The sequence below is a fragment of the Bos javanicus genome, chromosome 18, assembly GCF_032452875.1.
Source record: "Bos javanicus breed banteng chromosome 18, ARS-OSU_banteng_1.0, whole genome shotgun sequence".
NCBI classification, from domain to species: Eukaryota; Metazoa; Chordata; class Mammalia; order Artiodactyla; family Bovidae; genus Bos; species Bos javanicus.
This window is the reverse complement of record NC_083885.1, coordinates 22,188,913-22,215,470: the sequence shown is the minus strand read 5'-3', so window position 1 is coordinate 22,215,470 and position 26,558 is coordinate 22,188,913. Positions and strand designations below refer to the sequence as shown.

General features: G+C 35.4%; 1 protein-coding gene across 4 annotated transcripts in view; it reads left to right on the top strand.

Annotated features, from left to right (window-relative positions):
* Positions 1-26,558, top strand: part of RPGRIP1L (RPGRIP1 like) — a 97,656-nt gene that overhangs the window by 25,679 nt on the left and 45,419 nt on the right. For 3 of the 4 annotated variants that reach the window (XM_061387212.1, XM_061387213.1, XM_061387211.1), the window contains exons 8-16: positions 1,563-1,709; positions 3,034-3,107; positions 8,736-8,875; positions 13,789-13,895; positions 14,126-14,176; positions 14,840-15,019; positions 15,561-15,678; positions 23,271-23,723; positions 26,388-26,539. In XM_061387212.1, the coding sequence (XP_061243196.1) occupies positions 1,563-1,709; positions 3,034-3,107; positions 8,736-8,875; positions 13,789-13,895; positions 14,126-14,176; positions 14,840-15,019; positions 15,561-15,678; positions 23,271-23,723; positions 26,388-26,539 (1,422 nt within the window). The remainder of the gene's footprint in view (positions 1-1,562; positions 1,710-3,033; positions 3,108-8,735; positions 8,876-13,788; positions 13,896-14,125; positions 14,177-14,839; positions 15,020-15,560; positions 15,679-23,270; positions 23,724-26,387; positions 26,540-26,558) is intronic. The other variant, XM_061387214.1, reaches the window with a different exon arrangement.

The following is a 26,558-nucleotide window of genomic DNA, read 5'->3' as shown; positions in this document are numbered from 1 at the left end:
ACTACTAGTTTCAGAAAATATTTGAATACCCATCATGTCTCCTGTCAGTGTATTTGTTTTAAATCCTCACCGTTGAGGTTGACAGTATGTGGTACTCTTGTCCCCATGGTTGTTTTCACGAGGACTGTGGCCCCACAGGAATGTGCCATCAGAGCATTCCTGTTTATTGGCACTGCATAATTAATATAGTTTCTGGAATTAATGAACTCCAAAGCATTCCAGATGAGCAGAATTCATATTAAGAAATGCTTTCTTTGAAGTACTGAAACAAGGAAAGCAGTAAATTGATGCAAAGCATAGGGTCATCTGAAGCCTAAATTCACTGTTGAATTAGATAAATATTTTCAACCATACTCTGGATAGTGTCTTCCATCCTGCAGTAACCTCTTTAAATGTCAAGTAATACATTGACTTCCATATAAATATGAGCGTGTACGAAAGAGAAATTAGATAGTGGGATTGATAGTGCTATCAGTAGATAGTTAGAAGAAGGAGGTTTAAAATATATGTAGTTGTAAGCCATCTCTAAAGGAGGAATTAAGAAAGGAATTAAAGAGTGATTCTGCATTCATTTATCCCTTTGACTGTTTTGATTTCCATTTTACAGTGACTCCAGGTATTTGTAGGTATTTGTTTAATACCACGAGTAGCAAGTGTCTTTGATAACACAGATACATCTTTTGGGATTGACGTTGGGTAGAGATTTGAGAGGTTCAGACCAACAGCTTCACTGAGGTAGCCCAAAGAAAGCTAGTTAAAGATAGTATTCTATAATAATACCAAGATTAACAAAAATTAAACTCAAGGGTCTCAATATCCATGTTTCTTTTAAAAATTTGAAGAACTTCAGTAGAACTTGAATTATTTAAATTAGCAGAGGAGGCATTACGTGTTATGGTCATAGAGACTGTATGAAAAGACTTTAGTGTAATCACCTTTTTTATTTCTAAAAGAAGTATGTGGCATTTAAGTATATAAAACTGAATTTAAAACATTCATAAGTAGATCCATTTTTGAAATGAAGACTTCAGTATCTATGTTACGAAATTGAAATTCATAATTGTATTAAAATTAGAAGCTAACCTTCCAAAGCTGTTTATCTGGTGTGGTAACAAATCTTTTCAGTTTGAGTATTTGTGATCAGAATTTATTTTTAACCCATGCAGCAGCATTTTTTAGACAGCATTTCCAACCACTGCATCCACAGTGAAATGAAAAAAAAAAAAATTATCTGTTAAAACTAAGTTACTCACTGGCCACTATCACCAAGTCAAAAAACTAGGAAAAAATAAAATAAAGGACAAAACCAGACTGCATTGTGTGACTCTGTGCTAAAATATTTTCTTCCTCGTGAAACCCTTTGGCCAAGACTACCTTGTATGGAGACATTATACATTGTATAGTAGCACATTAATAAAATAGCACATATACAATGTTGGTAAGATAAAGAATAAACTGTGTAACATGAACTTCTGGAGTAAATTCATTTTTTGGAGTGGTAATCATTCATTCAAAGCAGAATCCAAAAATAGTTTTGAAAGGATTTTCTTTTTGTTTTTTAGAAGCAAAAAACTCTCCGGATCAGCCATGATGCCTTAATGGCAAATGGAGATGAGCTAAATCTGCAACTTAAAGAACAACGTTTAAAATGCTGCAGTCTTGAGAAACAGTTACGTTCCATGACATTTTCTGAAAGAAGAATAGAAGAGGTAAGCTCCTAAAATGTTTAGCCATTCGTTGCATTAAAACTTGTCTGTAACTGTTTTGAAAAAGTCAAATAGAGACATTTTAAATATTATATTGACTTCAGAATCCTAAACTACATCCATGGCACTTTGAGCACACCCAGTAATATGTGCATGGCAAATCGGTACTTAACAATACTTACAAATGTGCTGAGATCCACTGTGTATCTAAAGGATTAAGGATCCTTGAGGAAAGGAAAACCATGGCTTTTTTTAACCATGACATTTTTAAACGGATACCAGATTACCTGAGGAATATAACTGTCTCAGTCTTAACAGCTTATTAGTCACTTGAGATGTCAGAACAATTATAGGAATATATCTGTCTCTAAGGAGGAGAATGTTCTGCCGTACAGTGTCAGCGATTTTGAGAAATTATTTTTTTTCTAAGAAGTTGTTTAAAAACTCATCTTCCTACTCATGTTGCTTCTCGTGTTCCCCAGCTAGCACAATCTTTCTGTAGTTTGATAACTTTGTCCTTAAAGAGCATGGAAATGAAATAAGATGCCTACTTTCTCTTGTCATCTTGGAAGAATCTTTTACAGTGTCTCATACTGGCATCAAAAGAGAATTTTGAGAAGGGAATGAATTTTAAGAGTACTGTGATCCATGGGAAAAGGTTGTAACAACAAAATATACTGGTGAATTAAACTGAAATACTAGAAATAAATTCAGAAAGCTACATTTTAGTCATCAATATATAATTATTGACCTACATTTATTTCTAAAAATATTATTCATTTATACATTGGGATAAAGCAAGGTATATAGTTTAATTTGTTCAGTCATTTGAAAGATGTACTACTGTTTCTTTGTAAATTCCAGGTAACATGAGAAATTGTGTGTTCAGAGTAAGTAGTGACTGACACAATTTGTTTGAACCACAAACCAAAAGAAAGCTTAATCCTTTAATTTTGGGAGGGGAGGAATTGGAAATTTATACAAAATGAATATAATGATGGAATCCATCAGGGAGGAGAGTAAAAAAATATTATGTTTCCCCAAACCTAATAGCAAGCTTTTAACACATCCTTTATTGAGTTTTGGCACATGTTGCCATAAAGCAGTGCATACGTTCTTAGTGAATTAAAACAGAAATATTAATTTCATGTTTACTTAGCAACTTGGAAAAAACTGATGCTAAATTAGATTCAGACAATATACGTGGTCTAGCTCACGGCTGCAATGTAGAAATCAAGACTGAAACATGTTTGTCTCCTCGTATGTTTTTGTTTTTTATCCCTAGGTGGTTTTATATACTTAGTGTGTAATTTTCTTTTCATTTCAGCTGCAGGATAGAATTAGTGATTTAGAAAAGGAGCGGGAACTTTTAAAGGAAAACTATGATAAACTTTATAACAGGTAAATCGTGATTCCATGTGTTCTCTCCTTCTCTTGTTTGAGATCTTTTCTATCAAAACACTGAATGTCAGAAAACCTAATATTGATGAAAGAATTAGCCACAGCTGATGGCAAGAAATCTATACATGTAACAAAAGAAAAATAAGCTTTTTTTAAGGGGTTGGTAATAAGTTCTTTAACCTGAACAGCAGTCTGTTACTAAGAAACTATCACTTTGTTGTCAGGACAAACTGCTCTCATTTCTTGAACACAGACTGCAAGTGTGCAGGCACTGTGATAAATACCCTGCTTTTGCATTGGTATAAATTCCTTACAGCAACTTGGAAATGCAGGTATTGTTAATGCCCACTTTGGAGAAATTGAAAATAAAATAGAATTAGGGAAATTTACCTGAGTTCTTAAAGCTATGAAGTAATAGAGATCATATTTGAACCTCTCTTGGTCTCTTCAAGCCCTTGTTTGTTCTGCTCGGCTACCCAGCTTGTTAGCTGAGCCTAATTCCGTTGATGAGAAGTAAAGGTGTTAGTTTTTTCTGGTTCTTAAAAAGAGAAACACCACATCTTTATCCTAAGATGTATTTTAGAGAGCTGCTTTCCTTTTTTTTTTTTAATCTGCTTCATAATTATGGTATTTTAAAAACTAATCCTTTCTAGTAATGTTAGAAACAAAATTCTGCTCCACAACTCTGTTTAATTAAGTGATACACACGTGTGTGTACTTATAAGTCTGTTCAATGTATGATACCGATAAGTGATAAATACAGATTTACATGTAAGTAAATTTTGTATATATTGACATATATATTTATGTTAGAGCTGATATTCAACAGTTGCTTCTAATTGGTCACATTCTGAAACATCAGAAAATAGCTATCTGATCTACAGATATAGCTTTAACTTTTTAACTGGGTTTTGTTTGATATGTTTTGTAAGCTAAATTTACATCTTACAAATTAAACAAGTAGCAAGGAGAGGCTTTTATTTTGGTTTACTTTGAGAAAATACCTAAATTAATGTGACATATCATTGTATAGTATCACCTGCGTTGCTTATCCTAGTGTTAATTATCTTTGCACAGTGGCTTATTATATTAAAGGTTACCAGTAGCAGGTTCAAACATCAAAGTAACATCCTGGGCTCTCCAGCGAGGACAGACTGGCAAAAACTCTTCATGTGAAATTTCCCTTGGACCCCCTTCCAGACCATGTGGCCCTAGTGCTTTGTTCTGGTCCCACTCTCATCAGCCCTGATTAATTTTATGTAAAGCATTTATTATCCTATTGTATCTGTCTCTACAGAATAATGCATAGGTTTATATTGATATATGCCTGTTTGGTAGTTGTATGTTTGAAATCTTAAAATTTCATTGTATAGATCACACAATCACCATATAATATGGCAGAGAAAATGTTATCCCCATATCTTATAAATGAGGGAATTAAGACTCAAGAAAAATTAAGAAACCTGTACAGAGTCAGTTTCAGCATTGCTGAAACCCCAGTATAAGACTAGAATCCATTTCTTCTGAACCTGAAACTTGATTTTTTTTTCCCTATGTCTATCTCTCTGATTTTAATTGCAATGGAAAATTATATGTGCAAGAGGGAAACATTCATGGAATAATAGAACTCTCATAGATTTTGAAATTTTTATTAATTTATAAATATTTATCTTAACATCTTATAATTTCAAGTAATTTAGCATGAACTTAATACATGTGTATAAGTGCCATTTGGTCATTACTTTTACATTTTCTACTCCCCTTCAGTATGAGAATTTACTGAATATACTTTCTTGTAACAAAAAACATTAAACTTTATTGGGAATAATGCATAAATGACATTTTAAGAAAGGCATGTTTTTCTCAGTTTATCATCATGAAATTTATCTTTCCATATTAGAAGGTGATCTAAGAGTGTAAATCTGACTTTGGAGGGTTTTATTTTAGTGTTTTGTGCTTGAGCAACCTTTTTTTCCCTGCCACATTAAAAACAGACTTCATTATGCTGCTTACACTTGAATTTTGTGTGAAGTGTGTAGAAGTAAATGGGTATAATGAGTGTCAAAACATTTGTGTCAAAAAAAAATGTCACTTAGGGACAAAATCCAGCAAGCACACATGATGGTAAATAGGACTATAAAATTCTCTAATACAGTTTTTTAAATATATAATGTGTTTTCAGAAGCATAGTTGAAAAAACTCTACAAAAATCAACATCCTCGCCAGGATTCTTTACAGCTCTTGGATTTCATGGCAGTGTTATTCATTGTTGCCAATAAGTAAGGCTCATCACAAACTACATATATTCCCTGTTTGGTTAGTCATAGTGATAGCATGTTTTTAAGAGGGGAGCATTTGTTTGTTATTCAGAATTGGCTGGTTTTCAGTAGAAAAATGTGATGTGCAGATTGCATTCTCATCTTCCTTTTCAAATGGTATTTTGAATGTGTTTATTACTTGACATATGACATATTAGAGAATCATCTGGTAAGATAAAATCTTCATGCTAGTATTTGGTATGAGCCATTTTTAATATGTTATAACATTTTTGATACTTTGCCAAGCAATGAGTATAACTTTAAGAAATGTTCATTAAAATTTTTTGCAATTAAATCTTTCAATTTGGTCAGAGAGAAAAGCTATACTATAATATAGTAAAGCTGTGTCCCATTTTTGAAGTTAGTATATAGTTTTAGGGTAATGCAGCTGATGAATGCAATAGTCCCTCAACTATAATATATATCAGTAACCTGAAAACAGTGAAATGGAGGTTTAACCCCCGCTGTGAAACCTCCCCACCTGCCCTTGTCCCTCACCCCCAACACCTTTCAATTCAGATTCAGCCAATTTGAGTTTTAAATCCAGAGACTCTCTTAAAGGTGATTCTAAGGTATTAACTCCTGAGAGACACTAATCCAATGCATATTTAAAAGAAGAGTTGGTCCAGTTTCTGAAGATGATAGTAACCATTTTAAGAATTGAATGATTCAAGTTTTTACAACGTGATAGTCATCTAATATCCAAAATTTAAGGGCATGCTACTGACCATCCATAGAGTCTCTGTGTTCTATTTCTGTAAATCGAACACCTGACCCCCTATAATCTTCTAAGAAACATGGAAGCTCATATGATCCTAAATGAGCACTTTGTGCTTCTCAGAAATCAAACTGGGTACATTGGGGCAATCATTTTTCCTTTAGTAAGTGAAATATCCCCATGTTAATATGCATTTAATTTCCATTAGGCCTAACTAAGGTACCTATGGATTTCCTTATGGAGGATTAGAGCTTATTCTTCCCTATCTCTCACATTACGATGCCCTTGAACATTGGAATAAAAGGAATTCCTTCTGTAAGAAAAAAGACTTTATTTAGGGTAGAGGTGAATTCTTCAGCTCTTTTTTTTTTTTAATCTTACCATGTTGTTGATCAAGGGTGTGTACTTACAGTATGCTGACCCATGACTACCAGTGGACATGCCAGTGACCACAGGAACCAATGGGCATTCCATTGCAGATGGATTCTTTATCACTCCAGCAACATAATGTGACAATAAAATGTGCACAAAGACCAACTATGATCCCTTCCTCAGTTGTCACTGTAGGCAATGTACAAAAACATTTTCATGAATAAAGGGTTCTCAAAGACTGTTCACATATGCAGATTTAATCATGTACACAGCCTCTACAAAGAAAATGGAGCCAGATGTGGTTTACCATTTATAGTTACACAGATGGCTCCAAGCATAGAGGAATACAGTAAATTCAAAAGGAATTCCTCATGAAACTCCAGTGGAATGTAATCCTAAATTTAGAGGGAAGATAGCAGTGGACTAAATTCAGAGTGACTTATGCTGATTTACACTAGTATTTTGTGGGTTTGGAAAAACCAGGCTGCTAAATTGTTCTTAATTTAAACACATACAGCTTCTGATGTTTCTGCCAGATTAACTGTTGGTGATCTTTTTGCTGGTACTAATGCTATTGGAATACTACTGTTTCTAATTTTTAGCAGCTGATATAATGTATGGTTGTGCCTATTTCATCATGCTAATTTTTTTTTCCGGGTAGTACATGTTTTTAATAATATAAAACACACACACACGCATACACACATATACACTCACGTATATGCATATTTTTATGTGTTTGGTATACATAATTTGACCAGACATGGAAATATATTTGTGTAAAAAAATGAAAATGTAAGGGGATATTCTTTACTTCAGTATTTAAAGTACATATTTGGATTTCATTTAAACCTAGGTAACTCTACCTTTGATAAAATTAACATGAAACATTGATATATCAGATCCATGTATTTTTTTAAGGTTCCATATGTGAAATGAGAATACTGATAGAAAAAACAGATGTCATATTTAGAGAAACTTCTAGAATTCTATTTATTTTTAAGGTCATGTTATTTTAAATACAAAAAAAACATTCAAACTGTAAAATAAATACAGTTTTTTGTTCTTTTGAAAGATATGCCTCCCAGAAAAGTATCTCTTTTGGAATAAAACCTCAGACTAGCCGGGGGGAGCAACATTTACGGCAATTTTCAGTAACAAGTTTCGGCAATTTTCAGTAACAAGTTTCTTTTCCATTTGTTTCATCATCAGTTCAAAACCAGATTTAGTAAATTTCTGCTTCCTTTACTGGGTTTAAAAATAAGTAGAAGGGTCAAAGCTGCTGATAATTATTCAGTCATATCAAGGCTCACAGATAATAGTTTTCTGCTGAAATACAAATCAAGGTCAGTTTTCCCAAAACCTGGTTATCACCTGGGGAACTTTATAAAACTATGAATTCCTGGGCCCCAGGATCTGCATTTTTAACCTAGCACCAGTGTTTTAGGCCAGTGTTTGGAAACCAGTGACCTAAACAAATGTTTACTGTATACCTTCTGTATACTACTTGGTTATTTTGCAGCTGATTCTTCCAGTGTCCTGTGTCTGATCATTAGTAGATTTTTATGATAGTTTAAACTGCTACTTTTATTAATGAATAATAATTCTATCTGTAACATTATTATCAAGGTCCTCTCACTGGGTTCTCACCCCAATCATGTGTAACAATGTAAAACTGGTTGTTCTTAGCCTGCTGCTGTTTGCTTTTTAGGAAAAAAATTATATGATCACTGCTGTTTAATATCAGAATCGCCACATTTTGTGGATATGTTTTTATCACAGACTCTTTAAAAGTTCAAACTCTAGAATTAACGATCAGGTGGAGAGTCCCATTTCTCTGTATTAAGAGGGTGCATTCGTGGGAGAGGATGGTTTTGTCTGAGGTCTACTGCTGAGGTTTGGAATTGTGGATTCCTTTGGACTATGTACAGTATCTGAATTCCTTTAGTAGTCCCACAAAAGCTGCACACTGCCAACTTTTCTGACTTTAGAGCTCTAAATTAAGGCCAGTTCCTTTGCTCATCCCACAAACTCTTTCATGTTCCCTAACCGCAGCCTGAGAAAGGCGCCTTGGTTTCAACAGCAGCAGACCAGCATATGTTTACTTAATTCCTAAGACATGATGACAGTGGTCTCTGTGCCACTAAAAGCTTTTCTCTTTATTATTTTCGGTTGACGCTGATTTCCAAGCTTTCCCTGCCTGTCACGTGTGTCTTGCAGTGCCTTCAGTGCCGCCCATGAAGAGCAATGGAAGTTAAAGGAACAGCAGCTGAAAATACAGATTGCTCAACTCGAGACAGCCTTAAAATCCGATTTAACAGACAAAACTGAAATCCTTGACAGATTAAAAACTGAAAGAGGTACATATGAAATGACTACTGACTTACTCATTTCGAACATGCATGTTATTCATCGTTATTCACTGACTTGATAAGTACCCATTGTGGTGCCTGTTGCTTTGCCAGGCACCTTGCTGCGTACTGGGGACACAGCCGGTATGAAGAGTCATTCGCTTTTATGAGTTTAGTGCTTGCTGCAAATTTCCCTTTACTCAGCTTAGCATACATGCCAAACAAATTAGTTTTCCTCAGAGTTACTCTTGTTCAGGTTGTCTTTAGTTTGTTTAATTTTCCTAAATTTATTCAACTCAACAAGTGCTGATTGAGCACCAGTATGTGCTAGGCACTATTCTAAGTTCCAGGGATCCAGCAACGAATAAACAAAGACCTAGTCCTCATGCAGCATAAATTTGAGAGGGAGAAACTGATAGTAATTAAATAAATATGCAGTACATCAGGTGGTGGCAAGTGCAAAGGGGGAAAAATGGCAGTGGAAGACAGCCGAGAAGGGCGGAAGTCTCTCTTGGCTGTTTTTGATCTGGCAGACAAGGAAGACCTCTCTAATAGTGAAATGTCGAATTCTACTCTGTGACAGAGAACTTAAACACAGAAGCCTTGTCAAGATGTCCCTGCTAAAATAATAATCATTAATAAGTTACACTTTATGAGTCCCAGATCTCACCCTTCTTGTCTCATAGAAGTAAAATAATTTATACTAAAGTAGATGTCTGCTCTACTATCTTATACACACGTATACTCACAAATGCACAACCAGGAAAGTGAATTATTTGCTCCAAGTGTTGTACGTGTTTGCTCATCTGCTAGATAAACCCACTGATTAAGGTTGCTCCTTTTGAACATTTGCAGTTCAGTTGCATGAGAACATTTAAATGTTTAATACGGACTCAGTTAAAAAAAAACAATTACATATCTAGGCAGTATTCTCTATATTGATTTAGATCACACTGCCATATTTTGTTAACTCTAAGAAAGATTTTTTTTCCCATTTTAATATCTCTGAATTTGAGAAGCATCTTTTTAGCATCATTAAAAAGGTGATAACATTTTTTTAAATTATGGTCTGATTTTTTTTTAGCATTTTAAGAAGTCTGAAATTGGAGCACATCTTGTAATCAATGGGGTGTTAATCTCAATGAAATATATATACAGTATTTATATTTACCAAGTGGTTAAATTTGATGGCAGATGGTTTCTGAATTTTTTTCTAGAAGATTGTGAGTAGAATAAAATGGTGACATGATTTCTGACTGGGTGGATATTTTAAAGTTTCTACGTCAAAGATATATAGTTCCTGATTTTAATGTGTAGTATTTTATACCTAACAGAGTGCTTTGTTTAGTAGTTGCTCAATAAAGTCTTCCACCAAAGTAGAAGTTCTCTATATTTCCTCTCTGTTCGTTCTAAAGGAAAGAGAAATGAAATAAACCTTTCTCCTTTGCTTTCTGTTCTTCCCTAGATACCCAAATTTCCAAACTCTCATCTTTTCACATTTACATTGTTCTCTGGAAAGAAACTCTTTTAAGAGGATAGAATCTTAGTGGTCTTTTTTTGTTGTTGTTAAGAAAACCTATTTATTGCTGTTGGATTAATTCTGGGGGTTCTTATAAATTTTTAAAACAACAATTGCTAAGTTATTTTAATGCAACTAGTGCATTCCTTATCTTTTTTTCTTACTGGTTCTTAAGTCTTTTCAGATTTTTTAAATAATGAAAATAACTCATGTGCATTATTAAAAAAGAAGAGTCCAATAAACAAAAAAATTTCTTCTAAAAGTCACTCAATCCCACAACCCACAAAATAATCACTATTATTTATATATGTCTTTCCAGAGTTGTTTCTATAAGTATACATGTAATTTAATGTGCTTTTTAAAAAAGTATATGGTAAATCCACATCATCATTCATAATGGCTGTCATAGTTTTCCAGTGTGAGGATCTGCCATAGACAGTTTAACAGCCGTCTATTGATGAATTTTTAAATAGCTTCAGCTTTTTTAAGTATCATGAACATCTTTCTGCACAGATCTTTACACATTTATCCAATTATTTGCTTAAGAAAAACTGCTAGAACCAAATCTGTTTTTTTTTTTAGTTCAACTTATTTTAGTTATTTTTGCTTGAATACCTGAAATTTACAGTTCTACTAGTTTCAAGTTTTTGTTTCTTTGTGAAAATGTTCAGATAGATTATAAGAAAAATAATACAGCCTTTAAACAATTTTTTTCCAGGAAGTATTAAACCAAAAATTGAATTTATCTATTTAAGGAAACCTTTTAATATTTAGAAAATTCCTTTTTGTATTACAGATTTTGAAATTGTTTCATTTTACTTTGAAGTCTCTTCACACATTTACTTTCTTATGTATCAAGTGTTCTCTGCCAGAAGATGTTTCCCTGGCTTCTTGTAGTCATTCATCTAACTGGCAAATTATTTTTAGGGAATACTCACCTCTTTATTCAAGGTACAAATTAGTTTCAGATTGTGTGAATATGTGGGGGAAGGATATGTAAATGCAGTTTGCATTTGGTTAATGCTTAAATTAACTGCATGTGTTTAAGGGCCTGCTTTTGAAAGTTCCTTTCTATCTTTAGCTGAAATGCATAATTCAGCATAATACATATGGTTATATTGATCACAGCTGAAGATATTAGCACAAAGGAGCTCTGAAAATTGTTTAGTTGAATTGTTCTCTGCACTCTGCTTATTAATGGTGTGCTCGAAGAACATAATTTTAAAAGAGTGAAATGTTATCTCATTTGAATAAAATGCTGTTTAGCTTAACCTGCTTTTTGTCAAATCATAAGGTAAGGAGGTTATTTTTTATCTTGTACAGAGTGCTTTGATTTTCATATTATAATTCAGCAAGTCTATTTCCTCTTTGAACTATAATGTCTCCGTACTTTTAAAGTTCCAGGAGTTATATCCCCCAATAAACAGTTTAAGAAAGGAAAAATATAGTAGATAATTCTACATAAAATTCTACAGAGAGAAAGTTGTTGTTACTCAGTAATACCTTCTCCCATTAATAAATTGTTTTCACACTAATAAAGCCTTGGTTTTAAAAATAACCAGTGAAGTGGGGATGTGGTTGTTGAAACAAAAGTCAGTAAAGGAAGGAACATTTGAATAAGTTTATTTACACCAGTAACATATACCCTGCTCTGAAAAGTTGAGAGACCAGAAAAACTAGAGCATAGAAGTAATATATACTGCATCTGGATGGAGCAGTCCAGATGGAGCAGTCATGTCCTTACACTTTAGGTCCCCCTCAGAACCCCTAAAAGTTTCACTGGCCAGAGAAGGAAATTACATTATCCCTAGGACCTTGGTTTTACATCTTTCTCACTACATTTACCTTCTTTTTGTTACCTAGTCTGGATTTTGTTTTAACCTAATCAACATCAAATAAAGGGTTTCACATTATTGTTTTACTCTCTGACCAAAAAAGCAAATTTATCTCATAATAACTCACATTTATTATTAATCCTAATTTTTAGTTTAGAGATAAATATTTGAGCTTTACCTTAAAATTTTTCAAGTATTGTTCACATTGGAAAATTCTTTCATTTAGTTCACCCAATAGTAGCAGTTTATACTCTAGGATAACCTTTGAACCTTTCATCAATAAGAAAAATATTTACATATTTGATATTTAAATGGTTTCACATACCCTAGGGTAACTTTTCTTCTTAGTTTGCCAGAAATATGTCATATTAAAAATATTCTAATTTAATCCATTTCTTCTTAACTGTGTGATTTACAGTTTTTGCTTATATGTAGCATTTATGTCTTGGGAACGCAAAGCTTTATAAAAGAAACAGCTTTGTATAAAGTGCAATCAGTGTGCAAATGTATTCATGTAAGAAATTCTTGGCAAATATGTTGATTTCCCTTTTTTTTTTAAGAAAAGGAAACAAAAATGTACAACTTGAGTTGAGGACTTATGATAACCATAAATCTCTGTGAGCAAGATGAAATTAGTAGAGACACTTTGGATGACATGGTTTAGAGTCAGTCCACAGGGAGACAACAGAGGAGAATACTTGACCACCACAACGATCTCTAGTGGAGAAGACACTTAAGAACATAGGACTGAAGGATAGATTTGTTAGCTAGCCATTATGCTTTTTTTTAAGTTAAGCATATTTAAGGCAAAAGGTAAAAAATTCGACTCTCTATGGATTTGCTGTCTTCTGTAGCTCTTCCCTGTACCCCAGCTTGTGGGTCCTAGTGAATAAGCACATAGGCAAGGGTAACCTATCTCCATCCCATAATGATAGCTCTGAGTCCATGTCCTAATTAATATCATGAACTCAATGAATAAAGAATGCCCATGAATTATTATTGATACTACCATGCACTGGTTGAGAATCCATTTCTCTCACCTTAACAGAGTTTTTAAAAAATGGGGTTGATGATAATTATGGATCCAGAGTTATTGTCAGAGAAATTATCTTGTTTTAATTAAAAAAGACCTTATGCTAAATGGGGAAAAGATAACTCAAGAAAGTCGATTTTAAAAACACTAAAAGACACAATTTTTTTTTTTTTTTGCATGCCTTTCAGGACCCTTAATAAGTAAGTAAAAGTCATAGATTTAGAAACGTATTTTCTTAGGTATTTTAGATAGTATGTTCCTTTGAAGTCCCAGAGGCACAATTTCCTTATATTAATACTGTGAACCTCAGTCTTAAGTTTCTGATAAGCCAGTGAATCATATGGTAGACACATGATAGTGTGTGTTTCTTCCTCACTCCCCTGCTGCCTTTGTCTAAGGTGTGAGCTTAATTTCCTCTCTGGCCAGAACAATACTAGCTCAAGCTGGGTGTGTATCACAAGTTAAGTTAACTTAAAATGTGTTCTTCTACCTCTTTCTCACTTAACTTTCTAATTGTGTTGACTTTATTTTTAAGACCAAAATGAGAAAATCAGTCAAGAAAATAGACAACTCCAGTTACAGTACCTGGAACAAAAGCAACAACTTGATGAACTTAAAAACCGCATGAAGTTTTACAACCAGGTGAACCATTTTCTTATTTAGAAAATGAACTCCAAATTTTTATCTAACTACTTTATACGTCAAGAAAACACTGTACCACAAAGCAACAGAATACAAATATACAACTTAGTTTATTAACCCATGGTATCTGGCAGCTTATGTTCCATGAGGGTAATCTGCGTAGTTGGAATATCTCTTGTACTTTCCATGAATATCTCATGGTGAGCTTTTACTTACTCTGTCTTTTGCAGGAGAGTGATATTAATGCTGATGAACTGAGTGAAGCTCTCCTGCTTATAAAGGTAACTTTCTAAACTTCACCATGAATTTCATGTCTACATATAAGTGTTTCAGCATAATGGTGACCCTTATCTGCAGAATGAATTATTCAGGAAAGTGGTCAGGTGACATTTAGTTATAGCATATACATATTTCATAATGACATCAAAATCACATTAAAGTAGACCTCAAAAACTCATGTTTAAAGCACTTTCTCCAACTGTAACAAACATTTCACTTTTATGTGCCCCACTATAAGACTAATTAACAATTTTCTGTCCTTTGAGACATTGGTGCACCCTATTATCTTAAGTAAAATACTGAATTATACATGTCCCCAGAAGATATTTTCCAGTTCTAGAATATTCTGTTATTTATAAGGAGACACACAAAAATACATTTCTTTTCTTTTAGGTCATCACAGTGTAGATTTTAATCAAATGAAGAAATAGAAATCAATGCACTTGATTCTTTTTTGCATCATGGAGTAATAAACTGTTTTTCTGTTTCTCTGTAATTGTTCCAAATATCTATCCAAATATTGTATTCTATATCAGGACTGCTTTATTCCTAATGGAAAATGAAAATCTATCTGTTTTCAGTTAATGATTTCTTGCTATATCTGTGTAATTCACAATTACATTTTAGAAACTCTTGTTTTGGTAATAAAACATGTTTTGTTTTAGGCTCAAAAATCACAAAAAAATGGAGACCTTTCATTTTTAGAAAAAGTAGACAGTAAAATTAATAAAGATCTAGAACGGTCCATGAAAGAGCTGCAAGCAACTCATGCAGAAACAGTGCAAGAACTTGAAAAGACAAGAAACATGTTAATTATGCAACATAAAATTAATAAAGATTATCAGGTACTGTAATACACTAAATCCAGAAGATAGGTTTCCTATAATATTCTACTGATGATTTGCATTTTAAAGCAGTATCATCTACTATCATCTATTATAAATTGTCATGTGTTACCACATGCTCGGAATTTAGCCTTGTAACTGGATACTTAGACTAAAGAGTTCTAAAACAAATAATTTTAAGTCCTTGGTTTTAGAGAGTGAACTGTGGTGATGAATTCCCCCTTTACTAGTGTTAGCACACTCTGCAGCTGAGTTATAGTTTCTCCTATGGTCCTGCCACAGCCATGTTTATATTAGCTTTTAACTAATGGGAATATCACTCCTTAAAAGGAATCCAGAGTTGTGTGGATTTCACTCCTAATTAATGAACATCGTCAAGCATAATTTTCTAAACTGTAAGCTCTTTGAAGTCAGGAAACAATGGTTTACAGCTCCTGGTATCCCCAGGATCTAAAATCTGCTTGAATCATAGTTGCTTTAAAAATTTTTTTTAATGGAACAGATCCTAAGTAATGAAGCTGTTTATCTGTATTTTATTTAGATGGAAGTTGAGGCAGTGACCCAGAAGATGGAAAATCTGCAGCAAGATTATGAACTTAAAGTGGAACAGTATGTTCATCTTCTTGATATCCGGGCTGCACGCATCCAGAAACTAGAAGGTACAGTGTGCACAGTTCTTTGTCCATGGTGACTAGAGGAGTGGATTTTTACAGCAGTTGAAAATGTCATCCAAGTGTACACTCACAATTTCTTTTTGCTCTTTTTTTCCCCCAATTTATTAACGATAATAGTAGTTTACCAGAAAGGCTGATTTTATCTGATACTTCTCTACTCAAGAATGCCCTACTGCTTTTTTAATTTGGTGTCACAGGCAAGATTTCAGAGTACTTCATAAAGTACCACAGACTAAATTTAAGCACCTCATTTCTAATTTCTCTTGCCTCTCAGCCAAAAAGTCTGCTGCTTGCTCTTGGTCAGATTCATCTTACTCTGGCCCACCACCAGGCCTTTGTCTGCTCCAACTGAACCTCCTTTCTTCTCTCACTCCAAGATATAACCCTTCCCCACTTCAAAATCTAACTCAGTGCATGCCTGTGTCGGGAAGCTGGCTCCCATTACTCCTAGCCACCCCTCTCCTTGAAATGCCCCCACAGTGGTTTGCAGACTTTAGCAAGTAAGAAAATAACATTGGGAACTTGTTTCATAGGTAGCTTCCTGGGTCCTACTCCTAGAGATCCTGGAGCCTGTGATTCTGTATATTTAGAAATAATTCCAAGCAATTCAGATACAGGGATAAGATTATACTTTGAAAAAGACTATCTCAGCACTTACCACTTTTGCTCACACATACTCAAGGGACTTGGGTTTGGGTGGGCTCCGGGAGTTGGTGATGGACAGGGAGGCCCGGCATGCTGCGGTTCATAGGGTCGCCAAGAGTCGGACATGACTGAACAACTGAACTGAACTGTACTTAAAAGATATGTTTGGAGATTGTATTATATGTGTTCTTCACCGTTGCAGTTTTGCATATTCTCTATGACTACAATATATAAATTCTCCAATGATAAATACTTTGTCTCTCTTTCATGTTCTCTGCCATGCAGCACTTAAACTCGGTAATCTGTGCCAGCAGTAATTTTGCACTCTTAGAGATCACTGAGAATCCAAAAGGCATGAGTTTATATGGGTTATACTTAAGATATTTACCATATTAGAAATTAAAAATGAGAAATTTTAAAAATATTTGTCATGCTAAAATAATAATAATAAACCCAATACATATTTAACATAAATTATAGTATTTATTTTTTAAAAGCTGCATTTTTCATACCAAAAAAACAGTGAGACAAGTGACACTGTTTTAAACTTTTTAAATTGTTTAACATTTTTGCAAGTCTTTTTAGTGTCTGTCTTAATAGAAAACAGCTGGGTGTTTATATCTGCTTCTGCAGTCAATCGGTTATGATATCACACATCCTGTAGATTCTGAGAAACCCTATTATACATTTGTAAGAGAATAAGAATGAGAAAGGCAAATAACATCTTAGTATTATTTTAAAAATAGTTTTAACCTCACAGACCTCCAGAACAGCCTCAGGAACCCTCAAGGGTTCCCAGACCACACTCGGAGAACCACTGCTCTAAGTAGAAGAATTCAATAAATAATCTATCTGAATGAACAGGGTTTCTGAAAGTCAAAGAGCGTGTGTTCCTTTTATTTCAAGTAGTATTCAATAAAAATTTGCTTAATGAAATTTTCATGAATAACAGGAAGGTCACATAGTTTGAGATGTTCATTCCTTTCAAGTGTCACTAAGTCTTTAGCAATATATTGTATTTGTTTCCTAAATTCATTGATTAATTCCATAAACATGCTCATGTTCCTAACATATCCTAAGCAAAGTGCTAGGCAGTGAGAATACAAATAGGAAAAAAGCTCAAACTCACTAGATGTCAACAAGTAAGTAGACACACTTTACTGTGAAGAGTGTGAAGTTAGGAAAATGAAAAAGCTACCTAGGAAACATTAAGGGGAGAATGCCTGTTTGTATCTGAAGATTCAGGGATGACTCCGCACAGTAGGCTTGGAGTCTTTAATAATGACAGAATTCACCACTAAATAAAAGCAGTGAAAGGCATTCCATGCAGTAGATGAGGCAGATAAAAATGCCCCAAATGTGAAGCACCACCATTGATTTGAGAAACTGCATATGATTTCATCAGTTTGGAACTCAGGATTGGTAAAGGAGGAAAACTTGGAGATACAACTGGAAAGAACCAAATGCTGAAAGCCGTGTTCGCCACCTGCATGAGTTTGAACCTTATTAACCTAGAGAAGCACCAAGGAATCTTTGGGTAGGAAGTAATACACAAAACCACATTTTGGAGACTATGCTATAGGTTTTGGGAAGAATGAGTAAAATTTGAAGGAATGAAGAAGTTTGGGCTCCATTAATAATCTAGGTAATAAACACTCTGGGTGTAAGTAAGGTAGCATTAGTGGAGGTGGAGAAGACAGGGACAGATTTGCTAAAGACTTAGGAAATATTTTTGAATAGCAGTGACCCTACAGATGTGGGGAGCGCAAAGCCAAAGAGCAACCTAGGGTGACTCCATGGTATCCAGCGTAGGCAGCTGGATGTAGGCTAACACATTCACTTGGAATTCAAAGTCCAGAAATAACTCGAAGAGAATATGAGTCATTCTCCTTTAGGTGTATTAAGTTTGATGTGCCTAGAGAGTATCTAGATAGAGGGCTCAGCAAGCCACTTAATATGTGAGTCTGTTATTTAGGAAAAAAAATCTCAATTAAAAATAGAAATATCGAGTCTTCAGTATATTGATAGTAACAGAAGTCATAAAAGGGGATGGGATTACTAATTACTAGAGATGCAAATAAAAACTACAATGAGGTACCACCTCACAAAAGAGCCATCATCAAAAAGTCTACTAATAACAGGGCTTCCCTGGTCCAGTGGTTGAGACTCTGTGCTCCCAATGCAGGGGGCTCAGATTCAATCCCTGTTCAAGGAACTAGATCCCACATGCTGCAGCTGAAGATCTGCATGCCACAACTAAGACCTCATGCAGCCAAATAAATAAAAAAAAAATTTTTAAGTCTACAAATAACAAATATTGGAGAGGGTGTGGAGAAAAAGGAATCCTCCCACACTATTGGTGGGAATATAAGTTGGTGCATCCACCTTGGAAAACAGTATGAAGGTTCCTCAGGAAACTAAAAACAGAATCACCATATGACCCAGCAGTCCCCTTCCTGGGCATAAACAGACTGAATTATGATTCGAAAAGATATATGCACCCCTATGCTCACAGTATCACTGTTCACAGTAGCCAAGCCATGGAAACCACCTAAATGTCCATCAGCAGAGGAGCAGATAAAGAAGATGTGGTGCATAGATACAATGGTGTACTGCCCAGTCATAAACGGACAAAAGAATGCCTTTTGCAGCATCCTGGATACAGCTAGAGATGATCACACTAAGTAAACTAAGTCAGAAAGAGAAAGACAAACACCATGCAGCATCACTTATATGTGAAATCTAAAATATGACGCAAACAAACCTGTCTACAAAGCAGAAACAGAATCACAGACGTAGAGAACAGACGTGGTGGCCAAGGGGGGAGGGGAAGGGGCAGGAGGGTGGACCAAGAGGTTGGGGATCACAGATGCAAACTATTACATTTAGAGTGGAAAACCAACGAGGTCCTTGTATAGCACAAGGAACTGTATCCAGTCTCCTGGGATAAACTGTAGAGAAAAAGAATGTATATATGTGTATACCTGAGTCACTTTGCTATACAGCAGAAATTAGCACAAGAGTGTAAGTCAACTATATTTCAATTTAATTAATTAAAAAATAAACAGGGATACAGTTACTCATGAAACATAGACTAAAAAACAGATAAAAACAGAAGCCTAGCAAACCAGCAGAGAAACCCTTAAAGAATGAGAAGAGTGGTAGGAGGAGAAGCAGGGCAGGTGAGACATGGAATCCCACAAAAGTTCACGGAAGAGGATGTGGTCTTCATTGTCAATTAAGCAAGGAAATCAAGTAACACAGGAAATAAGTAACTCAGCAGTAGCCACAGGGCTGGAAAAGGTCAGGTTTCATTCCAATCCCAAAGTAACACGGGACCAAAGTCCATTCACTCTAGAAATCAGTTGGTTATTGGTGACTTTTTCTGGAGTAGTTTCACAAGAAAAGTAAAGCAGATGCTTTTCACAGGAGATGGAAGAGTGTCTGTTACATGAGGAATGGGAGACACAAGTAGACATTACTCTTTTTAGAAGTTTGGATGTAACCTGGGGGAAAACATGTATTTAGAAAGAGACATATCTTTTTATTTTTTTATTGAAATATAGTTGATTTGCAATATATTAGTTTCAGAAGTACAGCATAATAATTCAGTATTTTTGTAGATTATACTTCACTGTAAAATATTACGAGATAATGGCTATAATTCACTGTGCTATGCAATATACCCTTGTTGCTTATCTATTTTATACATAGTAGTCTGTATCTGTTAATCCCATACTCCCTAGTTTGTCCCTCTACTTCCTTCTCCCCTTTGATAACCACAAGCTTTTTTCTATATCTGTGAAGTCTGCTTCTGCTTTACATATATATTTGTATCATCTTTAGGTTCCACGTATAAGTGATATCATACACTATTTGTCTTTCTCTGATTTATTTCACTAAGTATAATATTCTCTAGGTCCATCCACATTGCTGCAGATATCAGAATTTCATTCTTTTTATGGCTGAGTAATACATGTGTGTGTTGTGTGTGTGTGTGTGTGTGTATGTATATCAATCACATCTTCTTTATCTGTTCATTTGTTGATGGGCACTTAGGTGCCTCCAGGTCTTGCCTGTTGTAAATAGTGCTACTATGAACATTCATTGAATCACAGAGAAAACAAAGGAATTCCAGAAAACCATCTACTTCTGCTTCATTGACTATGCTAAAGCCTTTTTGTGGATCACAACAAACTGTGGAAAATTCTTAAAGAGATGGGAATACCTGACCACCTTACCTGCCTCCTGAAAAACCTGTTTGCAAGTCAAGAAGCTACAGTTAGAGTTGGACACGGAACAATAGACTGGTTCAAAATTGGGAACGGAGTACATCAAGGCTGTATATTGTCACCCTGTTTATTTAACTTGTATACAGAGTACATCATGTGAAATGCCAGGCTGGATGAATCACAAGCTAAAATCAAGATTGTCAGGAGAAATATCAACAACCTCAGTTAAGAAGATGATAACACTTTAATGGCAGAAAGTAAAGAGGAGTTAAAAAGCCTCTTGATGAGGGTAAAAGAGGAGAGTGAAAAAGCTGGCTTAAAACTCAACATGCAGAAAAACTAAGATCATGGCATCTGATCCCATCACTTCATGGTGGCAGATAGAAGGGAGAAAAGTAGAAGCAGTGATCTTATTTTTGGGGGGCTCCAAAATCACTGTGGGTACAGCCATGACATTAAGACACTGCTCCTCAGAAGGAAAGCTATGACAAACCTAGACAGTGTATTAAAAAGCAGAGACATCACTTTGCCAACAAAGGTCTGTATAGTCAAAGCTATGGTTTTTCCAGTAGTCATGTATGAATGTGAGATGAGATTTGGACCATAAAGAAGACTGAGCATCAAAAAATCAATGCTTTCAAATGGTGATGTTGGAGAAGACTCTTCACAGTCCCTTGGACTGCAAGGAGCTCAAACCAGTCAATCAGAAAGGAAATTAACCCTGAATATTCATTGGAAGGACTGATGCTGAAGCTGAAGCTTCAGTACTTCGGCCACCTGATGGGAAGAGCCAACTCACTGGAAAAGACTCTCATCCCTCATGCTGGGAAAGATTGAAGACAAAAGGAGAAAGGGGCAGCAGAGGATGAGATGGTTAGATACCGACTCAATGGACATGAATTTGAGCAAACTCAGGGAGATAGTGAAGGACAGGGGAGCCTGGCGTGCTACAGTCCACAGGGTTGCAAGGAGTCAGACACAACTTAGCAAGTGAACAGCAGCGTGAACATTGGGGTGCATGTATTATCCTTTCAATTAGTGTTTTTGTTTTTTCTGGATATGTATCCAGGAATGGAATTGCTGGATTATATGGTAGTTTTTATTTAATTTTTCAAGGAACTTCCATACTCCTTACCATAGTGGCTGTACTAGTTTATATTCCCACCAACAGCATACAAGTGTTCCCTTTTCTCCACACCCTCACCAGCATTTGTTATTTGTACACTTTTTCATGATAGCCATTCTGACAGGTGTGAGGTGGTATCTCATTGTGGTTTTCACTTGCATTTCTCTGAGAATTGCAATGTTGAGTATCTTTTCATGTGCCTGTCAGCCATCTGTATGTCTTCTTTGGTGAGTTATCTATTCAGGTCTTCTGCCATTTTTAATGAAGTTTTTTGGGTTTTTTTCATATTGGGTTTCATTTTTTTATATTATGTATTTGAGGTGTTAGCCCATTGTAGGTCACATCATTTGTAAATATTTTCCTGAATTCAGTAGATTATCTTCTTGTTTTGTCAGTAGTTTCCTTTGCTGTCCAAAAGCTTTTAAGTTTAATTAGATCCAGTTTATTTAGTTTTGCTTTTATTTCTTTTGCCTTAGGAGACAGATCCAGAAGACATATTGCTATAACTTATGTCAAAGAGTGTTTTGCCTGTGTTCTCTTCTGGGAGTTTCATGGTTTTGGGTTTTACACTTATATCTTTAAACCATTTTGAGTTTATTTTTGTATATGATGTGAGGGAATGTTCTAATCTAGAAAGATATATATATTTTTAAGAGCAACTTTATAGAATTATAATGAACATACTTTATTTTTTTTCCCAGCATAATGGTTTTATTATTTTAAAAAAATTTGTTTAATTCTTTATGGGAAAGTTCAAACATATATGAGTGGAAATAATTGTATGGTAAACTCTGATGTACTTACCACATAGCCAGTCAATTCATAGCCAATCTTTTTTCATCTGTATCCCCAACTCCCTTCTATCTTACCCATATTCTTTTGAAACACATCTCAGATACCATATCATTTCATCAATAAATATTTCAGGATGCATCTGAGGTCTTAAAAAATAACAATACAATTGTACCTAAAAATGAACAATAATTATTTACTATCATAAAATTTCTAATCAGTATTTAAATTTCTGATCATACCACAACTTTTAAAAATGTTCATTTCTTTGGATAAACATACTTTAAATTGCACATCTTTAAAGTGCCCAATTTGGGAGTTTGGCATATATATACACCTGTGAAACTATCACCATAATCAAGATAATGAACATAGCCATCATCCCCAAAAGTAGAAAAATATATATTTGGATAAACTGACAAGAAGGTAGCAGTGGAAAGAGAAATTGATTTTAAAGGAGAGAAGATAATAAAGCCAAACCAAAGGAGCAAGTGGAATCTAAATATTTACCTCAGTTATTCATTCAAAGGCTTTTTTTTTTCTTCTTTCTCCTTTTCCCTGGTATATCCTGTATCACCACTTAATTTTTTAACTAAATGATGTCAAAATAAGTGATAGATTTCTTTAAAACACAGTATCAGTTACAGAAAAACAGTGTAGCTGTAGAATTTGATTGGGACTATACACTGCAAGCCCTCAGATTCCCCACCACTTAATATGTGTCTTTGTATCTTTATATGTCAGCACCTTAAAACCTCTAAACTGTGTGTCTTCTCTTGCAGCCCAATTAAAGGATATTGCCTATGGCACCAAGCAGTACAAATTTAAGCCAGAAATCATGCCAGATGACTCAGTTGATGAATTTGATGAAACCATTCACTTAGAACGAGGCGAAAACCTATTTGAAATCAATATCAACAAAGTAACCTTTTCTTCCGAAGTTTTACAGGCATCTGGGGATAAAGAGCCTGTCACCTTCTGTACCTACGCTTTCTATGATTTTGAACTACAGACAACTCCCATAGTACGGGGCCTTCACCCAGAATATAACTTTACTTCTCAATACCTCGTTCATGTTAATGACTTATTCTTACAATACATTCAGAAAAATACTGTGACTCTTGAGGTTCACCAAGCTTACAGCACAGATTATGAAACAATCGCAGCTTGTCAGTTGAGATTCCATGAAATTCTAGAAAAAAGTGGTCGAATATTTTGCACAGCAAGTTTGGTTGGTGAGTATAGTCTTACAGACTTCAGCTGTTTGAATCCCTGATTGGTTTCTATATTAATAAGGCATTTCACATTAATATCTTCTCTCACAGATTCAAGGTGCCTTTAGGGTAAGGACAGTGTTCTCTGTCTGATTCAGCTGCCCACTGTTGATTGCACTCTTAAATGTCATTGATAACGTCAGTACAATGCTTGTTAATTTTTTAAAGCTTCTTAGTACAAATGTTTATTTACCATGTTGATATCTTTGTTTGATTAAAACATTGATTATAGTATGTTGATCAAATATTTTTTAAAGAGAGTATCATTATCACTGTTACTGAGCACTGCAAATACTGTGATCAGTGATAAATAAGACAGATGAAGCCCCTGCCCTCCTGTAGCTTACCTTCTAGAGGGGAAGACGGGCCGTAAAACTATACACCTATCCTTAGATGTGAAGAAAGATGATCGGAGCAAGAGGCTAAAGAGAGAGATGGAAGGTTGCTTATTGAGATAAGGACTTCCCTACAGGATGACATTGATAAAGAGACCTGAATAAAGATCCATATCAGCCATGGGGCAGCTTAAGCCCATGCACCACAACTAGAGAGCCCGTGTGCTGCAACTGGGACCCACAGCCAAACAAATCCTGCATGTCAGGATCCAGGGGAAGATTGTTTTCAGGCAGAGGAAACAGCAAGTACAAGGGCCTGAGGGAAAAACAAACCTGACCAATTGGAGGAACGTCGAGGAGGCCTGTGACTAGGGCAGAGATGACGTTAAAGCAGTAGGCAGGGATCAGATCATGCTGTAGAGCTTTGTGGGTCATGTTTGGACTTTCTTTTTCTCTGACTGAGGCAAGTCATTGTATACTTTTGAGAAGATGAGGTAAGAGATCACACATAGTTTTTCTTTTTGTTTTTTGTTTGTTTGGCTGTGCTGGGTCTTCATTGCTGCACTCTGGCTTTCTCTAGTTGCAGCAAGTGGGGCTCCTCTCTAGCTGCAGGTGGCTTTTCTTGCTGCGGAGCACAGGCTCACAGGCTTCAGTAATTACAGCACTTGGGCTCAGCAGTTGCAGCTCACAGCCTCAGTAGTTATGCTACTTGGGCTTAGTTGCTCCACAGCATGTGGAATCTTCCCGGAGCAGGGATTGAATCCATGTCCTGTGCATTGGCAGGTGGATTCTTATCCACTGCACCACCAGGGAAGTCCAACAACACAGATCCTGGAAGAACCATGCTGGGTGCTGTGGGAAGAATGGTCTATACCGGCCAAGAGGGGGAATAGGACCATTTTCAGGCGATTGCATTAATCTGTGCAAAGAGAATGGTGGCTTGGATTAAGATGGTAATGAAAGTAGTGATAAGACGTAGTCATATTCAGTGTAGGTTGATTAACTCTTCTTTTAAAACTTGTTCATCAACTGAATGTAGAGAAACAAGAGAAACAGACAAGGTAAGAATTTCAGTGTGAACAGCTAGGGAAATGATGAGGCCATTTGTTGAAATAGGTCGGGTAGAGGAACAAATTTGAGGAAGAAAACTTAAGAATAGTGTCTGAACAAGATTGACCTGCCTATTAGACAGCCAAGTGGAAATGTCACATGAGCAGTTGGATATAATAGTCTGAAGGTCAGGGATAGAAATATAAAAGTGGGATTCATTAGCATGCAGAATATATTTTAAGCCTTGGACCCAGATAATTTCACAGAGAGAGTAACTGTACATAAAGAAGAGAAAGGGACCAAAGATTGAGCCTTGAGAAACTCTAAAATTTAGCATTCGAGAAGAAGAGGAAGAGCCAGCAAAAGGAAACTAAGGAGTCACCAGTGAAGAGGGAGATAAACCAAGAGATCCTAGAGGCCAAGCGAAGAAGCCTTCTCAAGAAAGAAAGAAGGTGACTTAGGTTCTAGGGAGGGATTTGATTTTATTGATTGCATAGATAATATATTCACGTGGTTCAAAAAATCCTGCCCTCAGAAACTTAGTGTGGTAGAGAAGTAAACTGGTGAAGTGACAGTTGCCAAAGCAGTCAGTGCCCTAATGAGGACATAATCCTCGATTCCTGCAAAGGAAGCAGGGAGCTCTTCGGTCCCCCAGGAGCCATGGAGGAAGTCGTCACAGAGGAAGAGAGATAAAGAGCGGCAGAATTGTGAGGACTGAAGATGTGCAGGGCAGACATGCACGGGTGTATTACGTACAGTATAGATTTGGCAATAGGTATGGTGTTTTCCCCTGTACTTGTGGTACAGTAGAAAAATTAGGAAGGTGCCAAAGATTTCTTGAAATTTGAATTATAATGTGGAATATCACATTCATAGTTTTGAGATTTCATATTGTATCTGTCAGACTGCATTGAGTGCAGCTTGTTTAAAAAAAAAGAAAAAATAGCATCAGAAAAAAATCTTTTTACATGTTAGGAGGATTGGAATAGTGTGAATTGGACTACCTCAAACATAGTTTTTTAATAATATTTAACACACAGTGAAACTCATACTTGCAGAAGTAACTTATTCTCTTTTTCTCTGTTATTTGCCAATCACACACCATCTGTGCAAGTCATGTATTATTTTATTCAGTATAAAATTTATAGTTTTAATGTCTAATACTATTGATGTTTGTTTTACTGGTATATATTTTGATTTATGGGGCCATTTTAACAGTGAATTATGTATCGGTTTGTAGGAACTAAAGGAGACATCTCCAATTTTGGCACAGTGGAATACTGGTTCCGATTAAGAGTTCCCATGGATCAAGCAATTCGGCTTTATCGAGAACGGGCAAAGGCTTTGGGATACATAACATCAAATTTTAAGGGGCCAGAGCAAATGCAATGGGTAAGCTTGTTTGACTTTA